Source organism: Manis javanica, chromosome 10, assembly GCF_040802235.1.
Source record: "Manis javanica isolate MJ-LG chromosome 10, MJ_LKY, whole genome shotgun sequence".
Lineage (NCBI taxonomy): Eukaryota > Metazoa > Chordata > Mammalia > Pholidota > Manidae > Manis > Manis javanica.
The window spans coordinates 9212903-9236606 of record NC_133165.1 but is presented as its reverse complement, the minus strand read 5'-3'; the positions used below and the strand labels follow the sequence as shown (position 1 = coordinate 9236606).

General features: G+C 42.0%; 1 protein-coding gene across 3 annotated transcripts in view; it reads left to right on the top strand.

The window, feature by feature from the left end:
- Positions 1 to 216: 216 nt before the first annotated feature.
- Positions 217 to 23704, top strand: part of ZC3H7A (zinc finger CCCH-type containing 7A) — a 37764-nt gene continuing 14276 nt past the window's right edge. Inside the window, exons 1-13 of one of the 3 annotated variants that reach the window (XM_037020534.2) lie at positions 217 to 622; positions 11524 to 11625; positions 12389 to 12428; positions 14057 to 14254; positions 15208 to 15366; positions 15602 to 15682; positions 15773 to 15811; positions 16454 to 16487; positions 16967 to 17250; positions 20633 to 20837; positions 21936 to 22000; positions 22541 to 22727; positions 23453 to 23614. In XM_037020534.2, coding sequence (XP_036876429.2) covers positions 11558 to 11625; positions 12389 to 12428; positions 14057 to 14254; positions 15208 to 15366; positions 15602 to 15682; positions 15773 to 15811; positions 16454 to 16487; positions 16967 to 17250; positions 20633 to 20837; positions 21936 to 22000; positions 22541 to 22727; positions 23453 to 23614 — 1522 coding nt within the window. In that variant the 5' untranslated portion in view covers positions 217 to 622; positions 11524 to 11557. Of the gene's footprint in view, positions 623 to 651; positions 1048 to 11523; positions 11626 to 12388; positions 12446 to 14056; positions 14255 to 15207; positions 15367 to 15601; positions 15683 to 15772; positions 15812 to 16453; positions 16488 to 16966; positions 17251 to 20632; positions 20838 to 21935; positions 22001 to 22540; positions 22728 to 23452; positions 23615 to 23704 lie in introns of those variants that run through there. The other 2 variants (XM_037020543.2, XM_073214763.1) reach the window with 2 other exon arrangements.

Genomic DNA, 23704 nt, shown 5'->3' with positions numbered 1-23704 from the left:
CAAATTCCAAATTGTGGCTGGTCTGTCACTTGGGCCTTTCCCGCCTATAGGCCTTTCGTGTTTCCCAGACACCAAGCTCGGGCCTCGGGCCCTTTGCACTTGCTCTTTGCTCAGCGGGCACATGTACCACCTCTGCAGGCTGTCACCTTCCCTGACACATCCGCCCTCTAGTGCAACCTTCCCATCACTGCCACGTCACCCTGCTTTCCTCTCTTTGGTTTTCACGGCCCGAAAATGGCCTCCTTTGTGTCCTGTGGGTCTATACCCCACCGCCCCTCCGATTATGGGGCAGAGGCTCTGCCTTGCCCACGGTTGAGCCCCAGAGCACCGTGCAGAGCCCTGCCCACAGGGGAACCTGGCTGTTTAAAATACAGGTGATGAGGTGGCATGTGGGCGGGGACCTGAAGGACGGAGGCAGGCCCTCCAAGAGCCAGAAGAAGGGACTGGACCCGGCTGTCCTTCCATCCGAGCCGCGCTGGGTTCCGTGAGCTGTCATCTTAGGAATGGGGACAATAATGGTTGTTCTGCGGCTCCAAAGAGCTGCTCTGCGCGCTGCAGGAAGCACTGCATAAGGATTCGCTGAAGAGCCTCCCCCGGGAGGCTTCCGGATTCCCGAAACTAGGTCAGTTCCCGGTTAGACGCGATCCCGGCCGCCCGCTCCGCTCCGGGAACCGCGCCGCACGTTTGAACCACACGTCCGCGCCCGTCACTCAACAGGCCGGGTGCGTCCCGCGCACGACGCGCCACGCCCGGGGGGATCGCGCACCGCCTCCGGGACCGCCCGGAGCCCGCGCGGCGAACGGTCGCCTTCGCCCGGCCCGACGTGGCGCCTCCATCGCCCCCGGCGCGACGTTCGCGGGCGCAGCCAATGGCGGCTGCTCCTGGGCGGCGGGCGCGGCCTCCGGCCACCAGGGGGCGCCGCGCGGGCGCAGGGAGCCGCTGCCGCCGCCGGTCGCGGAGAGAAGCTGCGAGCGAGCACCCAGGCCGCCCCGCCGCCGCCCGCCGCCCGCCGCCCGCCGCCCGCCGCCCCGCGCGGCCGCCCCGCAGGTAGGTGGGCGCCGGTACCCCGGGCTCCGCCGCTGTCCTCGCGCGCGCGCGCGCGCCCGCGCCCCCCGCCGCCTCGTGTTCGCGCGCGGCCGTTAACCGACTCCGGGGGAGGGGCGGCTGTCGGGCGCCCCACAAAGGGCACGCGGCCCCCCGGGACGCACTGAAGCTCGGCGGCCAGTGGGCGCGAGGGCTGAGCCCCTGCATGCCCTGCCCGCGTGCATTTTGCATTTCCGTTGGCCAGACACCTCCTCCCTGGCTGTGTAACTCAAAACGACATGCACTTTTTCCTTATTTGTGTCTGTTCTGGTGATGGCGGGTCCCCTAATTCAGTATCTGGGGCTCGGGGGCGGGAAGGATGCTCGCGCGGTGCCTGGCTCTTGTATTTCGAGTTAATCCCGCTCCCTTTTTTTTTTTTTTTTTTTTTTGCGCGCGGGGCTCACATCTAGGCCGGGTGGCGACTGGCTTCCTGTCTTTATTGTGGATGCCGAGACTGCCGGGTTTGGGGTTTCTTTTCCCCACCCTTCCAGAATGAAGACCTGTCAGTTCTCATTAGCGCGCATTTCCTGCTGGGGATGGTCATCGTAGGGGTGTGGTCAAGCTGGAAGGCGCTGGCAGGGCCCAGAGGTTGCGCCTGTGCCCTGATTGGTGAATTTATCTGTAATTGGGTATTTTTCCCGTTTCCCCCTTCGCACCCCATTCTCGCCTCCACCCCTCCATGTTTAGGGCTGAAAGAATATACCCTTGTTAGGTATTTAAAGACGGAGGATCTGCTTAAACCAGGCCTGCGCTGCCCCGGAAAGTGACCACAGGCCACTCGGGACTGTTGAGCACTTGGAATGTGGCTGGACGGAATTGAGATGTGTTCCCGGTGGAACAGACCCACCTGATTTTAAACACTTAGTATGGGGGAGGGGGGAGTAAAATACCGCACTCAAAGTTTGTTACGCTAAAATAATACATGTTGAGATGATAATATTTTGAACATGCTGGGGTAACTAAAATATATTATTAACATTAACCTTGCTGGGGTTTTTTTTTTTGTACTCTTAACGTGGCTTTTGAAAACGGAAGATTAGGTATATGGCTGGCATTACGTTTCTATTGGACAGGGATCAAATAGAGCATTTGAATGGGGGCAGGGTGGCTGGAGCCCATGCCATCTGCTTATCTTTTCCTGCTCTCTGATGGCATGTCACCTCCTGTACCCTAGACTCTCAGGGAACCCCCTGCCTCTTCTCACCCTCAGCTGAACCAAATTGTTGATCTGGCTGCACAATGAGGAGCTTGTCCTAATTTGCAGAATAATTCAAGTTAATGGATAGAATTTTCTTTGTTGAAAATTCTCTCTGCTGTGTATGGGAACCTGGACATAGTTGCATAAGGTTCAACTCAGAATCAGATCAGGAGTTATCGAGCTGAATATTATCAGTATTTGTGTGTGTGTGTGTGTGTGTGTGTGTGTGTGTGTGTGTGTGTGTGTGCAAAGAGCATGTTAATTTTCAGAGCCTGTGTCACCTAAATGAACTGGAAAGCAATGCTTTCCTTCAAGTTACTTGGGTCATCCCTGACTTATACCCTTCCTTTCCCATTCTTCAGATACTGTCAGTTTTTGCCATAAAAAATGGTGCATCTCAGCTATATTGTCCCACAATTCTTGATTTTGATCGATTTAAAAACCTGCCAATTTGGGTGGGTTAAATTGGCGTTGCAGGAGGTAGGGAGTCAGTTACAATAGACTCTACAGTCTAGGAATGTTGAGAGTAGCTGTAGGTTTGGAACATTCCAGTAAAGGACTAGGAGATAGAAACAAAGAAACAAAAGGCATCTATACCCTGTGGCCTGGAATAATCTAGAACAGGCTTTCTAGAGTAAGCCTGATATGCAGAAACTTGTTTACTAGATAATATCTTGAGGTGTGTTTGTTTCAGTGAAAATATTTTTCCTCCAGAATCTAGGATTGGAAATGAAATTTGTCTTCTCTGAGGTGTGAGGTGTTTATAAATCAAGGAAAAAAACTTAGGATGAGATTTTTAGGAGTTAGAGAAATATTAAAATATCAATCCAGAAGTTTTAAAATTAATGTTTGTGATTAATACATCTGTTTAAAGTCACACACACACAGGCTTATTAAGTGAGGTGATTTCTTAGATACAAAGAAACAAGGCTACTTATCTTTACCAGGTTTTGTCCCACCAAGAAATTTGTTTTTTTATTTTGCTCTAAGGTTAGCGATGTGTTGTTTTAGTTAATTACTGTTAATTCACATACTTTAGGAAGCTTCAGACGTGTAATGGATCCAGCAAGGGAGAGGCAGAAAATTTGTTTCACAAGTTGAAAAAAATGGAACCTTTGTGTTTTATTAGCATACCTTAGTTTGGAGCAGGATATTGATCTGGCATGTCAGAAGACATCATCGGCGGTCCTGGGCATGTCACTGTTGGTCAGGCTGACTGGGCAAACTATTTGTGTTGAGGCTTTCACATCTTTTTCATAGATTGCTCCCATACAGAGTTTCTGTATGAGTTGTGTGTCTGTGCCTCGGCAGGTCTGGGCACTGTAAGAGGCCCTCAGCCTCACTTATGTCTGACAGCGATTTCAAAATGAGTAGCTCTTGGGGGCAGAATGAGGGGACCTGGCAAAAATATGGAGTCACCTTCCTGATGTTGTGTTAGTAAAACCTCTGTGAGGTTTTCATTTTCGGTAGAAGGGAACAATTGGCTCAAAGTATCCAGCTAGGAGTCACTGTTTCAGGACAGCATGGAACATCTGTAACAATGTTTCACCGCCTGAGCTGTAGTTTCTGAGGGTTGCGCTGTATCCACTGGCTTTTGTGTTACACAGAGCTAACACACTGTTGTAAGGGTTGCCAGTAATGCTCTTTTAGCAACTTTTTATTTGTTACCGTCACTACACAGAAAGGCTTGCATCTGAAGATAGAATTGAACTCAGACTAGTAATTATAATTTTTCACTAGAAATTTAGGAATACCTTTTTAGACAAAAATACAAGCACCGTGCGCATGCCCTGGGGTATTTGTCTAGCCCTATGTATGTCTTATAAGTGAGGGTGTTTTTATTCCTTGTGTCTAAACAGTGTCACTAGGGATGGGGCCTATTTCCGTGTGAAGATTTTCCTGGGAGTGGTGCAGTGATTCCCAGTGTCCAGCGCATTCCTGGGAAGCCCTCTGCGTTGTCAAAGTTGCTTTAAATGGTGTCTCTTGAACACATCACTGTGTGTGCCTGCCTGTGCAGGGTGTGTTCATTCTGTTCCTCTCCAGTGGCTTTAGACTGCCCACCCAGGGCCCAGCCCAGGGCCAACTTGGACGCGCCCTCAGCCCGGTGTCACTGGCTCTTACAACGCAGACTAGCCTGGTGAAGAATTTGGGCCTGGAGCCGAGCTGTCTGGCTCTGAAACCTAGCTCTGCCACTTCCTAGCTGTGTGATCCTGGACTGCCTGCGTCTCTGCTCTGTGCTTCCATTTCCTCACAGTACCCATCTCTCAAAGTTATTATGAAGATTAAATGCTTTAATACATGTAAAGTACATAGCACGATGCCTGGCATCTAGTAAAAGCACTATTGTTAGCTATTTCTGTCTATACAACATGTCACAATCACGTTTCACTTACCTGGTGTCTCCTTTTAACGAGAGCTAGTTTCTGTAGTTATTGTGTAAGACCAGAATTTCATGGTTATGAATATGTTGTCTAATTACCAGTATTGTACATTGTACTAGTCAGTTAGTGTCATGAATTTCACGTAACAGGTGCTGAGTAAATACTTAAGGGATAATAATGAAGGTCGAGGAAACCTCTCCTCCTTAGGTGTAACTTCAGAATGAGTAACTGATTTAAAATCGGCTGATTCCAGAAAGATGATGTTCCAGCTTGCAAGTTTAATTTAATGAAATACATATTAAATTGGGTTTCTTGCTTTAAAACGTACCTGTTCAAAGCCCATTTCCTTTTTGCTGAAGGAGAGGAGGCTGTGGGTGACGTGCTTTTCCCTGATGGTGATGAATGAAGCCCATCACTGACCTCCCGGAGCCACTTAGGGTTTCGGGTTTTCCACTCGGCCGCTGTCTCTGGGAGACTTTCTCTGGTCCCCCCGGAGGGGTGGAGGCAGAGCATACCACAGCCAGCTCTGCTTGCGTCCCCTTACTTCCTCTCGGGCCCCTCTGTCACACTTGCCTTTTTGTGAAGAGTTGTACCAGGTTTTAACTCTCAGACCTCTAAATTTCAAGTGAAGTGTTCTCTGTACATTCCGTTCAAATACAGGTTGACCTGGACCCAGATATTTTAATATAGTTGACCCTTGAACAACATGGGTTTGAAATGCACAGGTCTACCTACATGCAGATTTTTTTCAGTAAATATATTGGAAAATTTTCTGAAGATTTGTGACAATTTGAGAAAGCATCTTTTCTTCTCTAGCTTACTTTGTTGAAAAAATGCAAGTATTACACATATACAAACTGTTATTTGGCTGTTTATGTTATTGGTAAGGTTTCTGGTCAACAGGAGGCTATTAGTATTAGGTTTGGAGGGGAGTCAAAAGTCATACATGGATTTTCAACTGCACAGGGGTGGTACCCCTAACCCCTGCCATTATTCAGGGGTCAACTTGAATCAGGAGTAAGGCAAAGAACCTCTGGATATGATGATGGTGTAACAATCTAGGGTAGTAAAGGAAGGCCTCTAACTGTGGCATTTAAGCCAAAACTCCTAGATGAAAAGGAGCCAGCTCTCTTCAGATGTGGGAAGTGTGTTATGGGCAGAGGGAACAGCAAGCATGACATCTCAGAAGCAGAGAGCCCTTGCCTCCTCCTAGGAACCCTCCGGCCAGTGTGGCAGGAGCTGAATGAGGGTGGTGTGGAAAGAGGTCGTGAAGATCCTCCCAGATCTGGTTGGTCATGGTAAGGAGTCAAGGTGATTTATTGTAATTGCCTCGGGAAGGATTGCCCGTTGAAGGATTTTTGGCAGGGCTGTAATAATGATGTATGTGTTTGAAAGAGCATTCCTTTTTGTGTAGTGTGGGAATTGGTTGAGGGCAGGGACGGTACAGAGAACTGGGAGCTTAGAAGTGGGCAAGGGGATGGTGTCATCCACTTGAGATGGTGTGCCTGGGGCGTGGTGGTGGAGGGAGTTGGGAGAAGTGTCAGATTTGGGGCGCCCTGCATGTCAGTATCATTAGTAGGCTTTGTCAGCAGATTGGTTGATGTGAAGAGTGAGAGAAAGAAGAGCTTAATGCCAGGTTCTGGCTGGAGCAACTGGCTAGAAGGTGGTTTCCTTACTGAATAGGTGAGCTTGGGCAAAGAGTTAGGATTAGGAGAAGGGCCTAGGATCAGGTCCATTCAAGGTAGAAATGCTGAGTGAAAGTCACAGACCCAGAATTTGGTGTGTGATAAAGGTGGCCTTACACATGTCAGTGTAGAATAGATGCCTTTTTGTAAGTCATGTTTGGGCAGCTGGGTAGCTACTTGGGAGGGAATACATACATCCTTCCAGCAAACTGTGGGGGTGGGGGGAGATTACATTTTTTTAATATTAAAAAAAACAGTACTAGAAGAAAGCTTGGAGAAGTATCTTATAATATACAAGTGGTGAAAGGTATTTCTTAGATATGTCAAAATCCAGAGGCCATAAAAGAAAATGCTGATACATTCAGCTAAACAGAAAAGTTCCACTGTCAGAAAGTATTAAAACCGAAGACAAAAGATTGACATCAGTTTGGGAAAAAGAATAACAACATCACAAAGGGTGACTTCCCTCAACATTTCAAGAGCTTGCATAAATAAGAAAAGCTCTACCTGGAAGGAAAGGGCAGAAGACATAAGAAACAATTCACAGAAAATGGTACGATTGGCTCTTAAATCTGAAGAGATGTTCAGTGTTACTAACAATAGAAAGACACAGAAAAGCGCACCACACCGTCACACCATTGTTTCTCACCTCTCTGGTGACAGAGACGAAAATATTTGGTATTTCCTTGGGGAAGAAGGAACCCTCATGCATTGCTGATGGGCAGGATCATTTGTTATATACCTTAGCAGTAGCCAATAAACATGTATTTCTTCAAAGATATACGTATATGAAATGTCCTGTGTACCTGGGGAACTTTATAGACTGGAAACAACCAAGATGTCCATCTCCAAGGGCCTGGTGAAACTGTTACAACCATGTCAGGGAACACAGCTGCTAGAGCAGTTGTCTATGTCCTGATACGGAAATGACCTCCAAGACTAGGTACTGTGTGAAAAAAGCAAGGTGCAGAACATGTTCTCAGCCCCAGTTTGTATAAAAAATAACATACATAGGGTATTTTTAACTTTTTGTTTTGAAATAATTATAGACTCCCAGGGAATTGCAGGAGTATATAGAGTCCCGTGAAGCCTCCATCCGCTTCTCCCAATGGTGCCATCTCGTATATCTGTTTTGTCAATACCAAAGCCAGGAAACTGACTTTAGTTCAGTACCGGTAACCAAACTACAGACCTTACTCAGCTCTCACCAGTTTTTACACACACTTGTGTGTGTGTGTAGCTATTTTATTTATATTATGCAGTTTTATTGCATGCACAGATGCATGTTACCACCGCTATAATCGAGATACAGTATTGTTCCGAAGACTGTCTTTGTCAGGATGCAGGAGAGGCTAGTTACAGTGGTTCAGGACAGGCAAATGGCACCTGAACGACAGGGTTGGGAAGGAGACATTCCTTTTCATTGTCATATTAAAATGCTACTTTTTAAACAGCTGGCGATGTCAGTGAGACATCCAAGTAGAACTGTCAAGAAGGCAGAGGATCTCAAGCTCTGCCCGGGTAGGAACATGGGGCTTTGTCAGCGGCCCTCGCTGAGGGTATTTAACATCTGCATGGTGCAGGGGCTCCTTGAGGGGAGAGTGTGGCTGGGAGAGAAGGTGGGGGCGTCTGATGAAGCCCTAGGTCTCTACGTTTAGAGGTCAGCTGGCGATGAAGCCCCATTTTCAAGGAGGGAGTGGGCACCTATTTTACCATGTGCTGCTGAGTTTGGGTAAGGAAAGTGGCTGTCAGGTTAACTGTATCAAATTCTTTCTCCCGTTAAACTTGAGGCCAGATTTTAACAGGATCCAAAAATAAGATGGTGTATAAAGCATTTATCTTTTCTTTCTTTCAAAGTGGGAGGGAGGTTTATTTCACAGGTAAAATTGATCTTTGATGGAAGAACTCAGAGCAGTGAATGCCTAGGGTGGGGGTGGCAGGGGTTGGCTGGAAAGGGGCATGAGAGAACTTTCTGGAGTGACAGTAATGGTGTAGCCTGATTGGGTCTGGGTTACACGAGTGTATCATTGTTCAAAACTTGACTTAAAATGTGTTCAGTTTACCTTAAAAAAAAAAAACTAAACAAATATTGAGCTCTAGAGTGATGTATGTCCTAAAGTGTTTACTGGTGAAGGATGATTGCTATCTGTAATTTGTTGTTCGTTGTGAGCAATTTTCAATTTTGTGTGTAAGATTTTTAAAAATAAAAATTCTGGGAAAAAAACTGCAGAACATGAAATACTCTGTCATATCATATTTAAATACCACCTGATAATTATGTTTCCCAAATCTTTGAACATGTTAAGGGGGTGTGTATTTCATGCCATTGAGAGTGTGTGTCTTATTTCCTTTTAATTTCTTAACTTGAGTTGTCAGCTCTTTGCCACATGCCCTTTGTCCTTAAGAGGTCGAGGTTCAAGGTTTTCTAGTGCTTTTTGGGGAAACAGCTCTAAGGCTATTAACTTACGGGATTATCATTACCCAGGAGTCCCTTCTTAGCCAACAGATTTACTTTTTGAGTGAACCTCAAACTAATTCCCCACTGTGGCTGTTACAGTTTGAGAGAAAGGTGTACTATTCATTGAAGAGAGAGTTCTTGCTGCTGGTGTCCTTTTCTTTTGTCACTGACCTTCCTGCCTGACTGCCTTGGGGCCCCCAAGTGCTACCCGGGGTGTGTTTGAGCTCTCACAGTTCTGACTCTGAATCGCCCCTGCTTTAAATAAAATAGAAAAAAGGCCTGGTGGTCCCTTAAGTCATCTTTCCAAGGAAGTCCTCAGAGGCTATATAGGCTTTTAAAAAAATAATTTTTTTTTTCCTTCAAAGGTAATTCATTGAGAAGGTTCAAGAAAAAGAGTTGCAGAGGTATGCGGTGAAGAGGCACTCTCCCACCGTGCCCCCAGTTCTCTGTGATTCCATCTGGAGCTGTTCCGTGTATACACAAGCAAATATGAATACACAGTCCCCCCGTTTTGAACACAACTGGATCACATTGTGGACACTTGGCATCTTACCTCTTTTTTTTCCAGCACAATTTATTCAGACATTTCCTTTTCGACAGGCATTTAGTTATTTTTCAATCTTTTTCTCTTACGAAGAGTGCTTCTTAAATAACTTTGTACATACAAGTATGAATTATTATTATTTTTTTGTCACGGAGATGGTGAGACACACCAGTAGACGAGCAGCATGGGCCCCATCAACCTCCCTGTCGCCCAGCTGGAACGGCTTTCCGTATTTTTGGTGCCCTTGTTTTCTTCCCACCTGTTCATTCCCCTTTAAGCTAGACTATCTTAAAAACAAATCCCAGAAATAATGCCATTTTATGCCAGTGTCATGGGCTTTGCCATCTTTTTATTTTGGAAAGTTTCAAACACATACAAAGTAGAAAGAATCCCCATCCTTGTCCCCAGTTATCAAAATTCGGCTTTTTTATCCCTGCCCCTCTGCCCTTTTAGAAAATTTGCTGGAGTATTTCAGGCAAGTTCCAGGTACTACTATAGCCTTTCATATGTAAACACTACAATAAAGTACCAACTTATAGGTGTAAGATCAAAATACTTATAACTGACAGTGTCTAAAAGATGAAAAGAATTAGCACCATTTATCAGCCTTTGGGGTATTCCAACCTCCATCCCCACTCCTGTACTTTGAAAAGCGTAGATTAGAAGTACCAGTGGCAAGCAATGATGAAACTAAAACATTTCAGCTATCCACTTGAAGCATGGGTGTGATTTCCCCATCTGTCACATGGGGCCAGATACACGATTTAAGCGATGAGGTGGCATCTTAGGTTAGAGCTCAGTGGTTCTCAGCCCGGGTGATTGTGCTTCCCAGCCAAGGGACCTTTAACAATATGTGGAGATATTTTTCGTTGTCATGACTGGAGGAGGTGGTGCTCCTGGCATTTAGTGGGTAGAGGCCAGGGATGTTGCTAAAATCCTACAGTGCATAGGTTGGACCCATACTAAAGAATTATGTGGCACAACAATATGCATGGAGCTAGAGGGTATTATGCTCAGTGAAATAAGCCAGGCGGAGAAAGACAAGTACCAAATGATTTCACTCATCTGTGGAGTATAACCACAAAACAAAAACTGAAGGAGCAAAACAGCAGCCGACTCACAGAACCCAAGAATGGACTAACAGTTACCAAAGGGAAAGGGACTGGGGAGGATGGGTGGGAGGGGAGGGCGGAGGGGATTAAGGAGTATTATGATTAGCACACATAATATGGGGGGGCACGGGGAAGGCAGTATAGCAGAGGAGGCAAGTAGTGACCCTATAGCATCTTACTACGCTGATGGACAGTGACTGTAACGGGGTAAGTGGTGGGGACTTGATAATGGGGGGAATGTAGTGACCACAGCGCTGCTCATGTGAAACCTGAGCATAAGGTTGTATATCAATGATATCTTATGAAAAAAAAAAGAGAACTATGAAAAAAAAAGAATGTGGCAGAAACTGCTGAGATTGAAAGGCTCTATCTAGTTTGGGATTTTGTGAAATGATGCTTTGTCACAGATCTCTTCCCTGTGGTTCTGCTTTAACTTGTTGGGAACAGCTTGATCAACATGGATTAGTGGGAGTAGATAGCAGTAATCTTGATTTGTGTTACACTGAAGGTAAACCCTTCCCTGCCAGAAAACTCCAATCTAAATAACTTCATTTATTCTATCAGTTGTATCAGCAAGCATTGTTTCGGAAGTTTGTGTAACAAAATAACGTATAAGGTTTCAACTCCTCACAAGGAAGTCCAACTCCCTCGGAGGCAAGCGGATGTGAAACCTTTTTACTTCTGGAGAGATTCCAGAAGCAAAACAAGGCTGGGACTGTTTTAGTGGCAGCTTACACATGCATATAGACAGGGAAGGAATACAACCTGTAGCCAGAGGAGGTAGAGAAGTGGGGAGGAGAGAAATGACTTTTCTTGGAGGTTGCTTGGGAGGGACGTGCAGTCTCTCTGGCTGTTCAGCCTCAAGGAGTGTGAAGACCTTGTGGTCAGCTGTGCTGTGATCAGTAGAGGGGTAACTCGGGGGATTCTTGGCTTCAAGGACCAGAATTCAATCCACGGAGGTGGACAGGTCCACAGTGAACTGTGTGACATGGCCTCACATTAGGGTTTTTACCTGGGGTTACCCTGGTGCCCTCTGTAACTTTGGACCTTGTTTCCTTCTAGACTGCTCATTTAGAGAGTGGATGTGTGGGATAACATGTGCAGTGTGCCCGAGGAGAGAAGAAGAAGGCAACACGACATTACGGAAGGACTGCAGTTCATACAGTAAGGGCTCAACTCGCACCACTGTTACTGCCGCTCAGCGATTCTTGGCTCTGCGTGTTGTTGAGGTTAAGAAGCCTCCAGTGGGGTTTAATAAGTCCTGGGAATTTGGGTTAGAACTTAGGTGTTATGTCCCAGCAGTAGTTTTTGCTCTTGGAAGTGGATCTTACTGTCCCTGATTTTCAGTGTCCCTGAGAATGTCCGAGTGAGGAGGTTGAACCCCCTCTTGTAAGAACAGTTCTGAAGAGTGAGAAGTGACCGCACATGAACATGTCTCGGCTCAGAGGCCTTCTGTGAGCAGACAGGTCTGTCCGGGAGCTCTGTCTCTCACTGACCTTCCTAAAGCCCGTCAGTGGCAAGACAGGCCACAGCTTGGGCGGCTGTGTCCAGGCACAAGGGCCTCTGGGATCTTCCTGGGAAGGAGACAGTCTTTTCCTCTGTACTACAGGAAATTGTATCTAATAGTATCAGTGGTCCTGTACTATTTTTAAACTTCTTTGGTATTTGAAGAATTAGGCTTTCTTTTAGTAGAAGTAGGCTCGAAAGGCAAGTGTTATACTTACTCAAGAAAATACACAGGAATAGCTGTAGATTTTTTTTCATGACTACAGTTATATATGAAAAATGGTAGTAAAGGAAAATAGATCTTTAAAATGTGCTTTGAACAAGTGGCAAGCCAATAGAACTGCAGTTTTAAGATGACTTCTGGAGGAACAAATCCTGGTAAGAGCCTGATAATTAAAATTAATTTGTTTCTTCTTCTTAGGTCACCGCTGTCATATCCAGGAACACAGGAACAATATGCGGTAATGACTCTGGGAAGGTCCGCAAGTAGCTTGTGAATTACAGTAAATAGCAGGGGTTGTGGGCCAAAGTGGCCTGTTGTCTGTTCTTGTAAATAAAGTTTTATTGGAACACAGCCACACACATTTGTTTATTATTATCTAAGCCTGCTTTCATGACATGTGGTAGTTGAGACAGAGTCCATATGGTCCACAAAGCCTAAATTTTATTCCATTAGGGTATTTACAGAAAAAGTTCTCTGACCCCGTACATATATAGGACAGCATTGCGTTTTTGGCATGCTTGGACAGTTGTCTTATGTTTTCTTTCCTCTGTTAGTATAGTTTTGAAGTAACTTATCCTTTTGAGCTTCTTGAAAATTACTTGTGGCCTACCTCTCATTTCACTGAAAACAAGTGGGACAAAATACGTTGAGAAGAGTGCAGAGTATCTTCTATTTTCTGTTAGAAGAAGACAAGTTCTAACAGTAGTAAAGGGTGACTGACTGGTTAATAAGAGAGGGAAGAGCTAGAGATGATCTGTTGAGTTAGAGAAAGCAAGCCCGGTTCACTGGTTCTTGGACTGAAGGCCTTTGTCTCTGCAGACTGTTGTACTCACTCACCTGTGGCTTTTTGTTTACGAGGGTTTGATGCTTGTGGATGTCACTTCTTTCTGCCTCCCCCTCCCTCTCCTTTCTTTCTGTCTCTCTCTTCTTCCCTTCCTCTCTCCGAACAGAGATAGAATCAAAGTATTATGGCTTAGAAATGCCCTGGAACAATCTGCTCATTTTGTAATTCACTTTATGATCCTTTCATTTTGCAAATGTGGAACTGGGGTTCAAAGAGGTTAACTGGCGAGTCACAAGTCACCTTAACTATTAAAGGTTGATTTGTTGAGGTTTCTTTATTATTTTCATCAGCTTATACATGAATTCATAAAACGAGAAAGAAGGCTTGAGTATTTATCGGATCGTGTGATAGAAATGGAATTTTAAAATGTCCAGGCAATGGTAGAAATCATGAAGGGACCTTAAGAACTTTTGTACATGCCAACAGAATGTGTATACTTGTGTGCAGAAGGTTTAATATCCCTCCCCGCTAAGTCATGTGAACAGACATTTACAAAAGAAACCCTCTGGTCCATAAAAATGTGGGGGAGTTCAACCTCATGGTAACCAGACATCCAAATAAAAAAGGATACTGTTTTTCACGTAGAAATTGGTGGAGATTTTATGTGCATGCACACACAGCTGCACACATGCTAGAAAACCACCAGAAACATTCATTGTTACTGCGTTTTTGGAAGGCAATTTAGAAATACTAGTCAGAAGCCTTAAAATGCTCCTTTCTGACCTGGAGTTCCCATGTGTGGTCATTTATCCTGGGCATGGGCTTGGAGAGCTGAGCAAATACTTGTAAGGTACTTTTGCTGCATTTTTCCTAATAATGATAAATTGAATTTTCTCTTGAAAAAGCAAGATGAAGCCCTAGTTGAGGTAGCCATGACTTGGCCTGGATTTCACAGTTTCTTACAACAGAACTTCTTGCTGCGTTAAATTATTTTCTCTGAAGTTTTAGGTACAAAAACTAATATTCATTTATACCCCAACTTACCCTTAAAGGGCTTCATGTGGTAACATTTGTTTTTTTAGGTATATTTACGTGCTCTTGTGAGAAATCTTTTTAATGAAGGAAATGATGTTTATCGGGAACGTGATTGGAACAACTCAATAGGCCAGTACACGGAAGCTTTGAATATAGCTGATTATGCAAAATCTGAAGAAATTCTAATCCCTAAAGATATCATTGAAAAACTACATGTAAATCGTATTGCTTGCTATTCTAATATGGTGAGTTGAGATTTGTAAAGCAGTGTTTCTAGAGTGAAATAATGTTTTCAATAATACAGTAAATTTTAATTTCCTCATTTCACTTTTTAAGGGAGACATTTAACTGCTTTTAAAGTAGCCTAAAACTTTGGGGAGTCAGGTATGGACAAATGTTTAGGGATTTTGGAAATAATCTGCCTCTCAGTTCCTGGCCCGTGGAGATTGCCATTTGAGTATGGCTTTTGCCAGGGGGTGTCTGTGTGAAAAAACCAGCATAGGAAGATAGAGGTGCTCACAGATCAGTGCATCTACTGGGTACCTTTGGGGACATTGTCCTTCTTGGTCTTCAGATTCAGTTAGTCCTCTTAGGAGCTTTTTAAGCACAAAACAGAAGTTAGCCTTCAAAAGAATTAACACAAGCTTTTCACATGTCCAAGCTTAAAAAGGAATGTTTTGATGTACTTAAAACACTATGGATGCGCAGTACAGTTTAACTGAATTTAAGGATCGTATCCGTGTTGTTACCTGGTTCTTTGTTAATGAGCATCATTGATAGTATATTTTATTTTCTGTGATGTATTTCCTCATCAGCTGCCTGTTTGGGAGTTACATTTCCATTTGGCATTTCACTAAGCTGTAACAGGGTAACTGGAGGAGAGGAGACTTGGATGGGGGTGGCACCTGCGGGCATCCACCATGTCTTTATTTCTTAAAGATCTGGGGTTTTTATGGCCAGAAGTTAACAAAAATATCTGATCTGGGTGATGCGTACCTGCATACTTGTGATATTCTTTCCGTTTTTGTATATTTGAAATTGCATAATAAAAATAATTTTAAAACAAAATAATACTTCTAACTTTGAGCTTAAAAGGTGAGTGATAGACTAGGGTCTTAATTTGTTTGCATTTACAGGAAGACATTAATGCAAGAAATGAAACATTTGATTGTTAATTTTATTTGGTCTGACACACCAGGGTTTCCATGAGAAGGTTTTAGAAGACTGTGATACAGTTCTCAGTTTAAATGCCAGTAACTGCAAAGCTCTGTATCGGAAATCCAAGGCTCTGAGCAATTTAGGAAGATACAAAGAGGCTTATGATGCTGTAGCAAAGTGCTCCTTAGCAGTGCCTCAGGTATGGAATTTATGTTAGTTCATCTGTTTACATTGTAACCATTTTATTGCTTCCAATAGAAAAATGGCATTTAAAAAGTGACATATTCCATCCTGTCATCAATCTGCTTCATTTGGGATTAACTGCTGGTAAAGCAAGTGTCTTGACAGAATACAAATTGTAACTGATTTGCCTGTTCATCTTCACAGTCAGTAAATATAATCCTCCATTAATCATATATTCTCACATTTTTCAGGATGAAAATGTAATAAAACTAACTCAAGAACTAGCTCAGAAATTGGGATTTAAAATAAGAAAAGCGTATGTTAGAGCTGAGGTAAGCTGGAGATCTCTCCATAAGGTATGTTCGTTTTGTTTTGTAACGTGGAGTCAGTTCTGTTTTTAAACTAGCGTCATTTCCTTTCAGCTCTTGTTAAAATCAGTTCCTGGGGATGGAGCTACCAAGGTAAAGTTACTACTTCTGTAAGATTCATAATTTAAAAAAGAAAAGATAGAAGCGTTAGAAGTTCTGCTTTTACTATTTTTGGTTTGGGTCTGTTTTTGAGAACTTTTTATTCCTCAAATACATGATTGGCCAGAGCTTCCTGTCCTATAAAAAGACACAAACAACTCAAGTAATATCTGTTACCCTTAACCAGCATTTCCTGAAGTCCAGTATAGCTTTGTACAGGATGTTAATGGATGTTAGCTTTTATTAGACAAAGTAGTTCAGGGCCAGGTACTAATTTTGGGCAGTCCGTGGGTTAAACCCAGTGAATAAGTTGTTGTTTTAAAGGAGTTTTCTTGGGGCTGTTAGGGTGCCTTCATGGGTTGGGGAGTGACCGGGGCTAGGCTCTGCCCTCTGGACCTGGTGTGCCCTGCAGGCCCCCTAAGAGATGCTGGCCACAGGGAACAAGTGGTGGTTCTGGAGGGCTAGTGCTGTTTAACACCTCGCATGACAAATGTTTACATGTTTTACTTATTTCTTGGGTCTGAACTGGAAGGGAGTCACATTTCTGTGAGAACCTGCATTTAGAGTGATACTGACAGATTGTTTTAGTTTAGAACCCCAAAAATACTATGATGTATTATTTGGTTTAATTTCTAGGCTTTGAACTGTTCTGTGGAAGATATCGAGCCAGGTATGTTTTCACGTGTCATCTTAATCTAAAAAGTGCTCACTTGAGACATGATGTGTATTACAGTGTTGTCAAAAGATTACTGTGTGGTTATTAATAGTAAAGCAAAGATAATTTCAAAAACCACCTCTTGTGCCTCTGGATGTGCCTGCAAATGATGGGTAACACTGGGTGTCAGCTAGTAATCGCTGAACACCTACCATGGCTTTACCACCGTCTCCCAGCTCTGCCCAGAAGGAGCCCAGCCATGTAGAGAAAGAAGGAAAAGTTTTCACAAGTGAATATATCTGTTCCTGGGTAAATCAAATTCTTTTAAAAATTTCCTTTACTCTCTAATTTGAATTGTTTTTACTATGATATCTATTTGTTTTTATAATGGCTTTCATATTTTCAGGTAGTTCTTCATTTTCTCTGTTATTGTCTGTTGACGCTAGTGTTACGTGCTCACACTGAAAACGAGTACATTTCCATCCGTGTTACAGATCTGTTCACTCCGAGGCAGGAGGCCGTCCCTGTTGTTTCTACACCTGCATCCAGTTTTTCCCACCAAGTTGGAAGTGAGCTGGCCTCGGTTCCTGTCATGCCCCTAACCTCTGTTTTGCCACGGCAAGCCGAAGAGAGCTCCCTGGCCTCGACGGTGTTGGCCAACGGGGGGAAGATCCCCTTCACTATGCCCGAAGCTTTTTTAGATGATGGAGATATGGTCCTTGGAGATGAAATAGATGACCTGCTTGATTCTGCACCTGAGGCTAATGAAACTGTTATGGTAAATTTCAGTGTTACTCTTTCTTCTGAAGGCAGGTTTCATTTTTATTTTTAATTAATTAATGAATTAATTAAGTGGTTTATAAATTTAATCAGTTGGCTTTTGTATCTTTTTTCTTTTTTAGTATATTAGTTTCAAGTGTACAACACAGTGATTCAACAGTTATCTACATTATTAAATCCTCACTCCAACTAATGTAGTTACTATCTGTCGACATAGATGTTTCAGAACTATTGACTATATTCTCCATGCTGTACCTTCATCTCCGGGACTATATTATGATTGAGACTTTGTGCATCTTCATCCCCTTCACGTGTTTCATCCACCCACCCCAACCCCTCCCCTGTGGTAACCACGAGCCACTTCTTGGTGCCTGAGTTTATTGTTGTTTCGTTCATTTTGTTTTGTTTTGTTTTTGGATTCCACATATAAGTGAAATCATGTGGTATATGTGTTTTTCTGCCTGGCTTATTTCACTTAGGAAAACACCCTCTAGGTCCATCTATATTGTTGCAAATGGCAGGATTTCTTTCTTTTTTATGGCTGAATAATATTCCATCATGTGTACCACATCTTCTTTATCCATTTGTTTATTGATGGATACTTTGGTTGCTTCCAAATCTTGGCTATTGTAAATAATGCAGCAATAAACATAGGGTGTGTATATCTTTTCAAATCAGAGATTTTGTTTTCTTTGGGTAAATTCCTAGGAGTGGAATTAGTAGGTTATATGGTATTTCTAATTTTAGTTTTTTGAGGAACCTCCACATTGCTATGCATAGTGGCTGCACCAATTTACATTCTCACTAGGAGTGTAGGTGGGTTCCATCTTTTCCACATCCTCACCAGCACTTGATATTTCTTGTCTTTTGGATAGTGGCCATTCTGACTCGTATTAGGCGCTATCTCATTGTGGTTTTGATTTGCATTTCCCTGATGATTAGTGATGTGGAGCATCTTTTCATATGCCTGTTGACCATCTGTATGTCTTTGGAAAAATGTCTATTCAGGTCCTCTGCCCATTTTTTAATCAGGTTATTTGTGTTTTTTTGGTGTTGAGTTGTATGGGTTCTTTGTGCATTTTGGATGTTAACTCCTTATCAGATATATCATTTACAAATATATTCTCCCATACTGTAGGTTGCCTTTTTGTTTTGTTGATGGAAGTTTTCTTTGCTGTACAGAAGTTTTAAATTTGATATAGTTCCATTTGTTTATTTTTGCTTTTGTTTCTCTTGCCCAGGGAGATGTATCCAGAAAAAAATTACTTAGGCTTATGTTCAAGAGATTCTTGCCTATTTTCTTCCAAGAGTTTTATGGTTTCATGTCTTACACTTAGGTCTTTTATATTTCTAGTTTGTTTCTGTGTGTGATGTTAGACAGCAGTCCATTTTCATTCTCCTGCATGTAGTTGTCCAGTTTTCTCAACACCATTTATTGAAAAGCCTGTCTTTTCCCCATTGCATATTCTTGCCTCCTTTGTCATACATTAACCGACCATGTATGTGTGTGGGTTTGTATCTGGGCTCTCTGTTCTGTTCCATTGATCTGTGGGTCTGTTCTTGTGCCAGCACTGCACTATTTTGGTGACTCTAGCTTTGTAGTGTAGCTTGGAGTCATGGACCGTGATGATCTCTATCTTTGTTTTTTCTCAAGAGTGCTTTGGCTGTTTGGGGTCTTTTGTGGTTCCATATAAGTTTTCAGATTATTTGCTTTCGTTCATTGAAAAATGCTATTGGTATTTTGGTAGGAATTACACTGAATCTGTAAATTGCTTTGGGTAGGGTGGCCATTTTTACAGTGTTCTTCCTGTCTGTGAGTATGGGATAAATTTTCATTGATTTGTGTGTTCTTCAGTTTCTTTCATTAGTGTCATACAGTTTTTACACTACAGGTCTTTTACCTTTGTTAAGTTTATTCCTTAGTATTTTTTATTTTTGATGCAATTGTAAATGGAAAGGCTTCATTTCTTAAAAAATTGTAATATAACCTACTACATATTTTCAGTATTGTCTATAGGCTAAACTTTTAAGTTTCTTATCTTCAAAAATTACTTCTGTCCTCCAGTGGTAACTGGCTAATTCAGTCATTTTTGAAATAAAACAGAGGCATGCTGTTTAGTAATTAGCCAATTTTTCTAAAGCTCCTCTTGGAACTGCATATTATGGAAATGGTAAAGTTAACATTCTGAAAAAGAGTAAGCATTTGATACTTAGGGAAAAATAAGTTTTATAGATTAAAGACTTCTCATTCCCTCAGGATAATTTTCTAGTAACCATACACCATAAACAAGGGTCAGCAAACTTAGCCCATAGGCCAAATCTGGCCCACTGCCTATTTTTTGTATGGCTCCCAAAATAAAAATGGGTTTTAGCATTTTAAATGATTGGAAGAGAAAAAAAGAGAATAACATTTTGTGATGCTTGAAAGTCATGGGACTCACATTTCAGGGTATAACCTTTTAAACACAGCCACACTCACTCCCTTATGTGTGATGTGCGGTTGCTTTTGCACTGCAGTAAAACAGTTGAGCAGTTGCAACAGAGACATTGTGGCTGGCAAAGCCTAAGATATTTAATATCTAGCCCTTTACAGAAGTAGTTCACTGAGCCTTGCCATAAAGTATATTAAAATAGTAGCAGCAGTAATAGCATGAAGAAGAGGGAGAGGGGGAGAAATTCAGAGCTGGTTTCCAGGGCGGTGAGATCAAGGTGATGTCCATGTGGAGTGGACTGAGGATGGGTGTATGTATGAAGGGCAGACAGACCAGGGTTTGCATCTTAACAGCTCTGTGACCTTGGGCAAGTTACTCCACCTCTCAGTACCCAGGCTCCTCATATGTACAGTGGCCATCACAGTAGATATATCTCAGAGAGCTTTCAGGATTAAATAGGTGGCATACAACTTACAGTAGGAGGCACACAGAAGCTCTTGATAAAGCGTCACCTTGATAGGGAACACACCTTGATCTGTGTGTTCTTGTGGGATTGAAAATTCACATCTCCGGAAAGATGGTTCTTACCCTTCCAGGCTCCTCTTACCCTGCTCCCCAATCCCTCACATCCTTACGACTCCTCTTTAATAAAGGTAATTCTTACGAGCCTTGTGCTCAGGTAAGGTAGGTCATCATAAGTAAGTGTTGAAGTGAAACAGGAATGTAACAGCAGTAGACATCATACCTTGATCCTTTTAAAAAGGTGGGCTTGAAAGAAATACACTCTAGCTTAGATTCCTCTACTGAGTCTTGATTTTGACTTTTACTTTGTTATAGAACCTGATTACTCAATGTAATAATTTGGTTTTATATGCTAATGTTAAAAGCAGGTCAGCCAACTTAGAATGGAGGTTCATCGATTTTAACTGAATCTTTTTTCTTTTCTAGCCATCAGCTTTAGTCAGAGGACCCCTTCCAACAGCCAGTGTCACTCCTAGCATACCCTTTTCGGCATCTCTGTTGGGCACCTTGCCCATTGGTGCGAGGTATGCTCCTCCACCCTCCTTCTCAGAATTGTATCCACCTTTGACTTCATCCTTAGAAGATTTCTGTTCTTCTTTAAATTCGTTTTCAATGAGTGAATCCAAACGAGGTAAGAATCGAGCTGTTTATGTAAATGATTGCAGTTAATTTCCTAAAAAAGACAATTTGTGTTTGGCAATTACTTAACTAACTCTAGGTAGTTGGTACTTGAATTATTTTCATTGTAGCTAAAAATACAAAACTAAAACTTTGGCTTTAAATGTACCTGGACTTAACTGTGCCATTCTAGAGATCAGGCAGCAAAGACATGAGAGTAAGAGTGTATGTGGCACTGTTTTTTTTAATAGGCTAGTTTGTGAAGCTGGGTGTCTATTGTTTTTGGGGGCAAAATGACATTTAATGTTTTCTCTGAGAAAAGTGTACCACATCTTAAAGGGTATCAAAGACAGATAAGTTATCCTTTTAAGTTCTGAACTAGGCAAATACTTAGTTAAGACTAATTTAAGATCAATTTTTCAGAATAATGACAATTGGGTTTATCCATTTTAGGCTTCATCCATGTAGCTCAGCAAGCTATATCTGAGGCCTTAGTTTTACGAGGGATTGCTGAGGCTTTGGTCTGATTACTGTTTCTGTAATCCTAGGTTTAATATATACTTTAAGCAATAAGGATAAAAATCTTCATATTTTTCTGAGCTGTTGTTAACACGGTTAAAAGGACAGAAGTCAAAGTAATTGATTTAAAGATTGAGAGCTGAAGAGACTAGTGTAGGAAACAGAAGGGCAGAGAGAAAGTATCTGTGTGGGAGACTAAGAAAAGGGAAGTGATTGGACTGTACTAATTTTCTTAATATTTGGTGAGTTCCTGCTTCATCCTGTCATAAAGAGAGGTGCTTCTCCCACGGTGAATATGAATTGTTTTCTTAAGTCTTTTTAACAGCCCCTCTTGGTAGGCCCTGCCTTAGCTTATAGCTCTGAAAATACCTTTTTGTTTATATCTGTTTGTTTGAGTGTTATTTATACCCTTGGTCTCTAGAGGAAAGGAAAGGCTTCATGGCCTTCCTTGAGTGTCTGTAATGAACAAGAAAGCTCCTTGGACTTGGGATGGGAAAATGACATGGGGAAGCCATAGGCAGCTACTAAGCCCTGATGTTCTTATTACATGATTAGAATGAAAAGGTCTGTTGAAGTTTTTTTATTATTTTAGATCTGTCCACCTCAACTTCTAGAGAGGGAACACCGATTAACTACAGTAATTCTTCCCTTTTACTTGTAAGTGCCGCTTCCTCTTTTGTAAATACATCGCTTAAATTGAAAACAGGTCTTTTACTTAAGCAACTGTGTTATTTGATGAACATGACAGTCTCCCTTAAATTTGGTGTGTGCTGTGGGAAATAATATTAAAGTAAGACTCTTCTGGAACATCCAGTGATAAATGCTCTGTGTTTAAGACTGGATCTGTCATAACGAATTAATCACTATTCAGACTGTGTAAGAGGCTTCAGCACAGCATAAACAAAACAAGGAAATTCACGATCAGGGCATGTAAGAGGTATTTGCTGTTGAAGCAGAACAATTACCTGTTACTTATAACAACTCATGGAGGATCCAAAAAAAAAAAAAGTGGGGGGAGGGGCCTAGACCCCCAAAGAGAGGAAAGTTCTTAAATAGAAGCACGTTGAGGACAGAATAGTACTGACTTCGGTCTGTGAAGAATGTCTTATTTTTCAGATCAGTGCATTTCCTTCTTTGGTGATAGTGCAATATTTGTTGGCTGTTTTTGTTTTTTTGTTTTTCTTACTCTTCTTGCAGATGAATGGACCCAGCAGTTTGTTTGCTTCTGAGAGTTTCCTGGGAATTTCAAGTCACCCTAGGAATGACTTTGGAAACTTCTTTGGAAGTGCAGTTACTAAACCAACTTCATCAGTGACCCCGAGACATCCCCTTGAAGGAACCCATGAATTGAGACAAGCTTGTCAGATCTGTTTTGTAAAATCAGGTCAGGACCAAACAGCGGAGCAGTGTTAAGGGAATCAGTAACCTGAAAGTGCTCAGGAATTTGCAAATAGGTGTGGAAAACACCAGCTACTGGGACTGCTTAATCCCTATTTGAGTTTTTTCTAAGGAAGCAGCAATTACTGATTTGGGGCCTTTGGAATCTAAAAGGATAAGTCTCTGCTCTTGATATAATTTTATTTATAGAATTATGTGGAATAGAATATTTACCTGATTTTGAGAGCTTATTGAAATTCTTACAAAATTCTGTCATTTACAAATAGAGCAAAAGCTGGGAAAAAGCATTTTAAGACTGATGTATATAATTAATGTTTATGAGAATTAAGTGCTTTCTGTTGGTCTGTTTCATATCTTTATCTTTAAGTCCAGTGATAAAATACAAGTTATCCTAAACTGGATCCAAATGCATTTGCTTTCTTACTTGTATATTTAACTGTTACCTTTAGAAGCCATCAGAATTCCTATTGTAATAGTTAAATAGGGTATGTTTGGGGAGGAATGGGTTGAATAGAACTTTGCTTTGTCTGACAAACAGCATAAAAGACAAAAATTACTTCAGTAGCTTGTTTACATTTGGGAAGTTATGAAAATGGGGTTTTGTGGGAATTTAATAATCAATATCCATCTGCTCACATCTTCATGTAAGTGCCTATAAATGAAATGTTACTTTTTGTGCATATGAGTAATCCTTATTTCTATCTTTTTTAGGCCCTAAGTTAATGGATTTCACTTACCATGCTAATATAGATCATAAATGCAAGAAAGATATTTTAATTGGTAGGATAAAGAATGTTGAAGATAAATCATGGAAAAAAATACGTCCAAGACCAACAAAAACAAATTATGAAGGACCGTATTATATATGTAAAGGTATGTACAATAATCATCTAATTGGTATACATTACATAAATGATAACTTATTTGATACATTTTTATAATGGTCCCAGTATTACTGTTAAT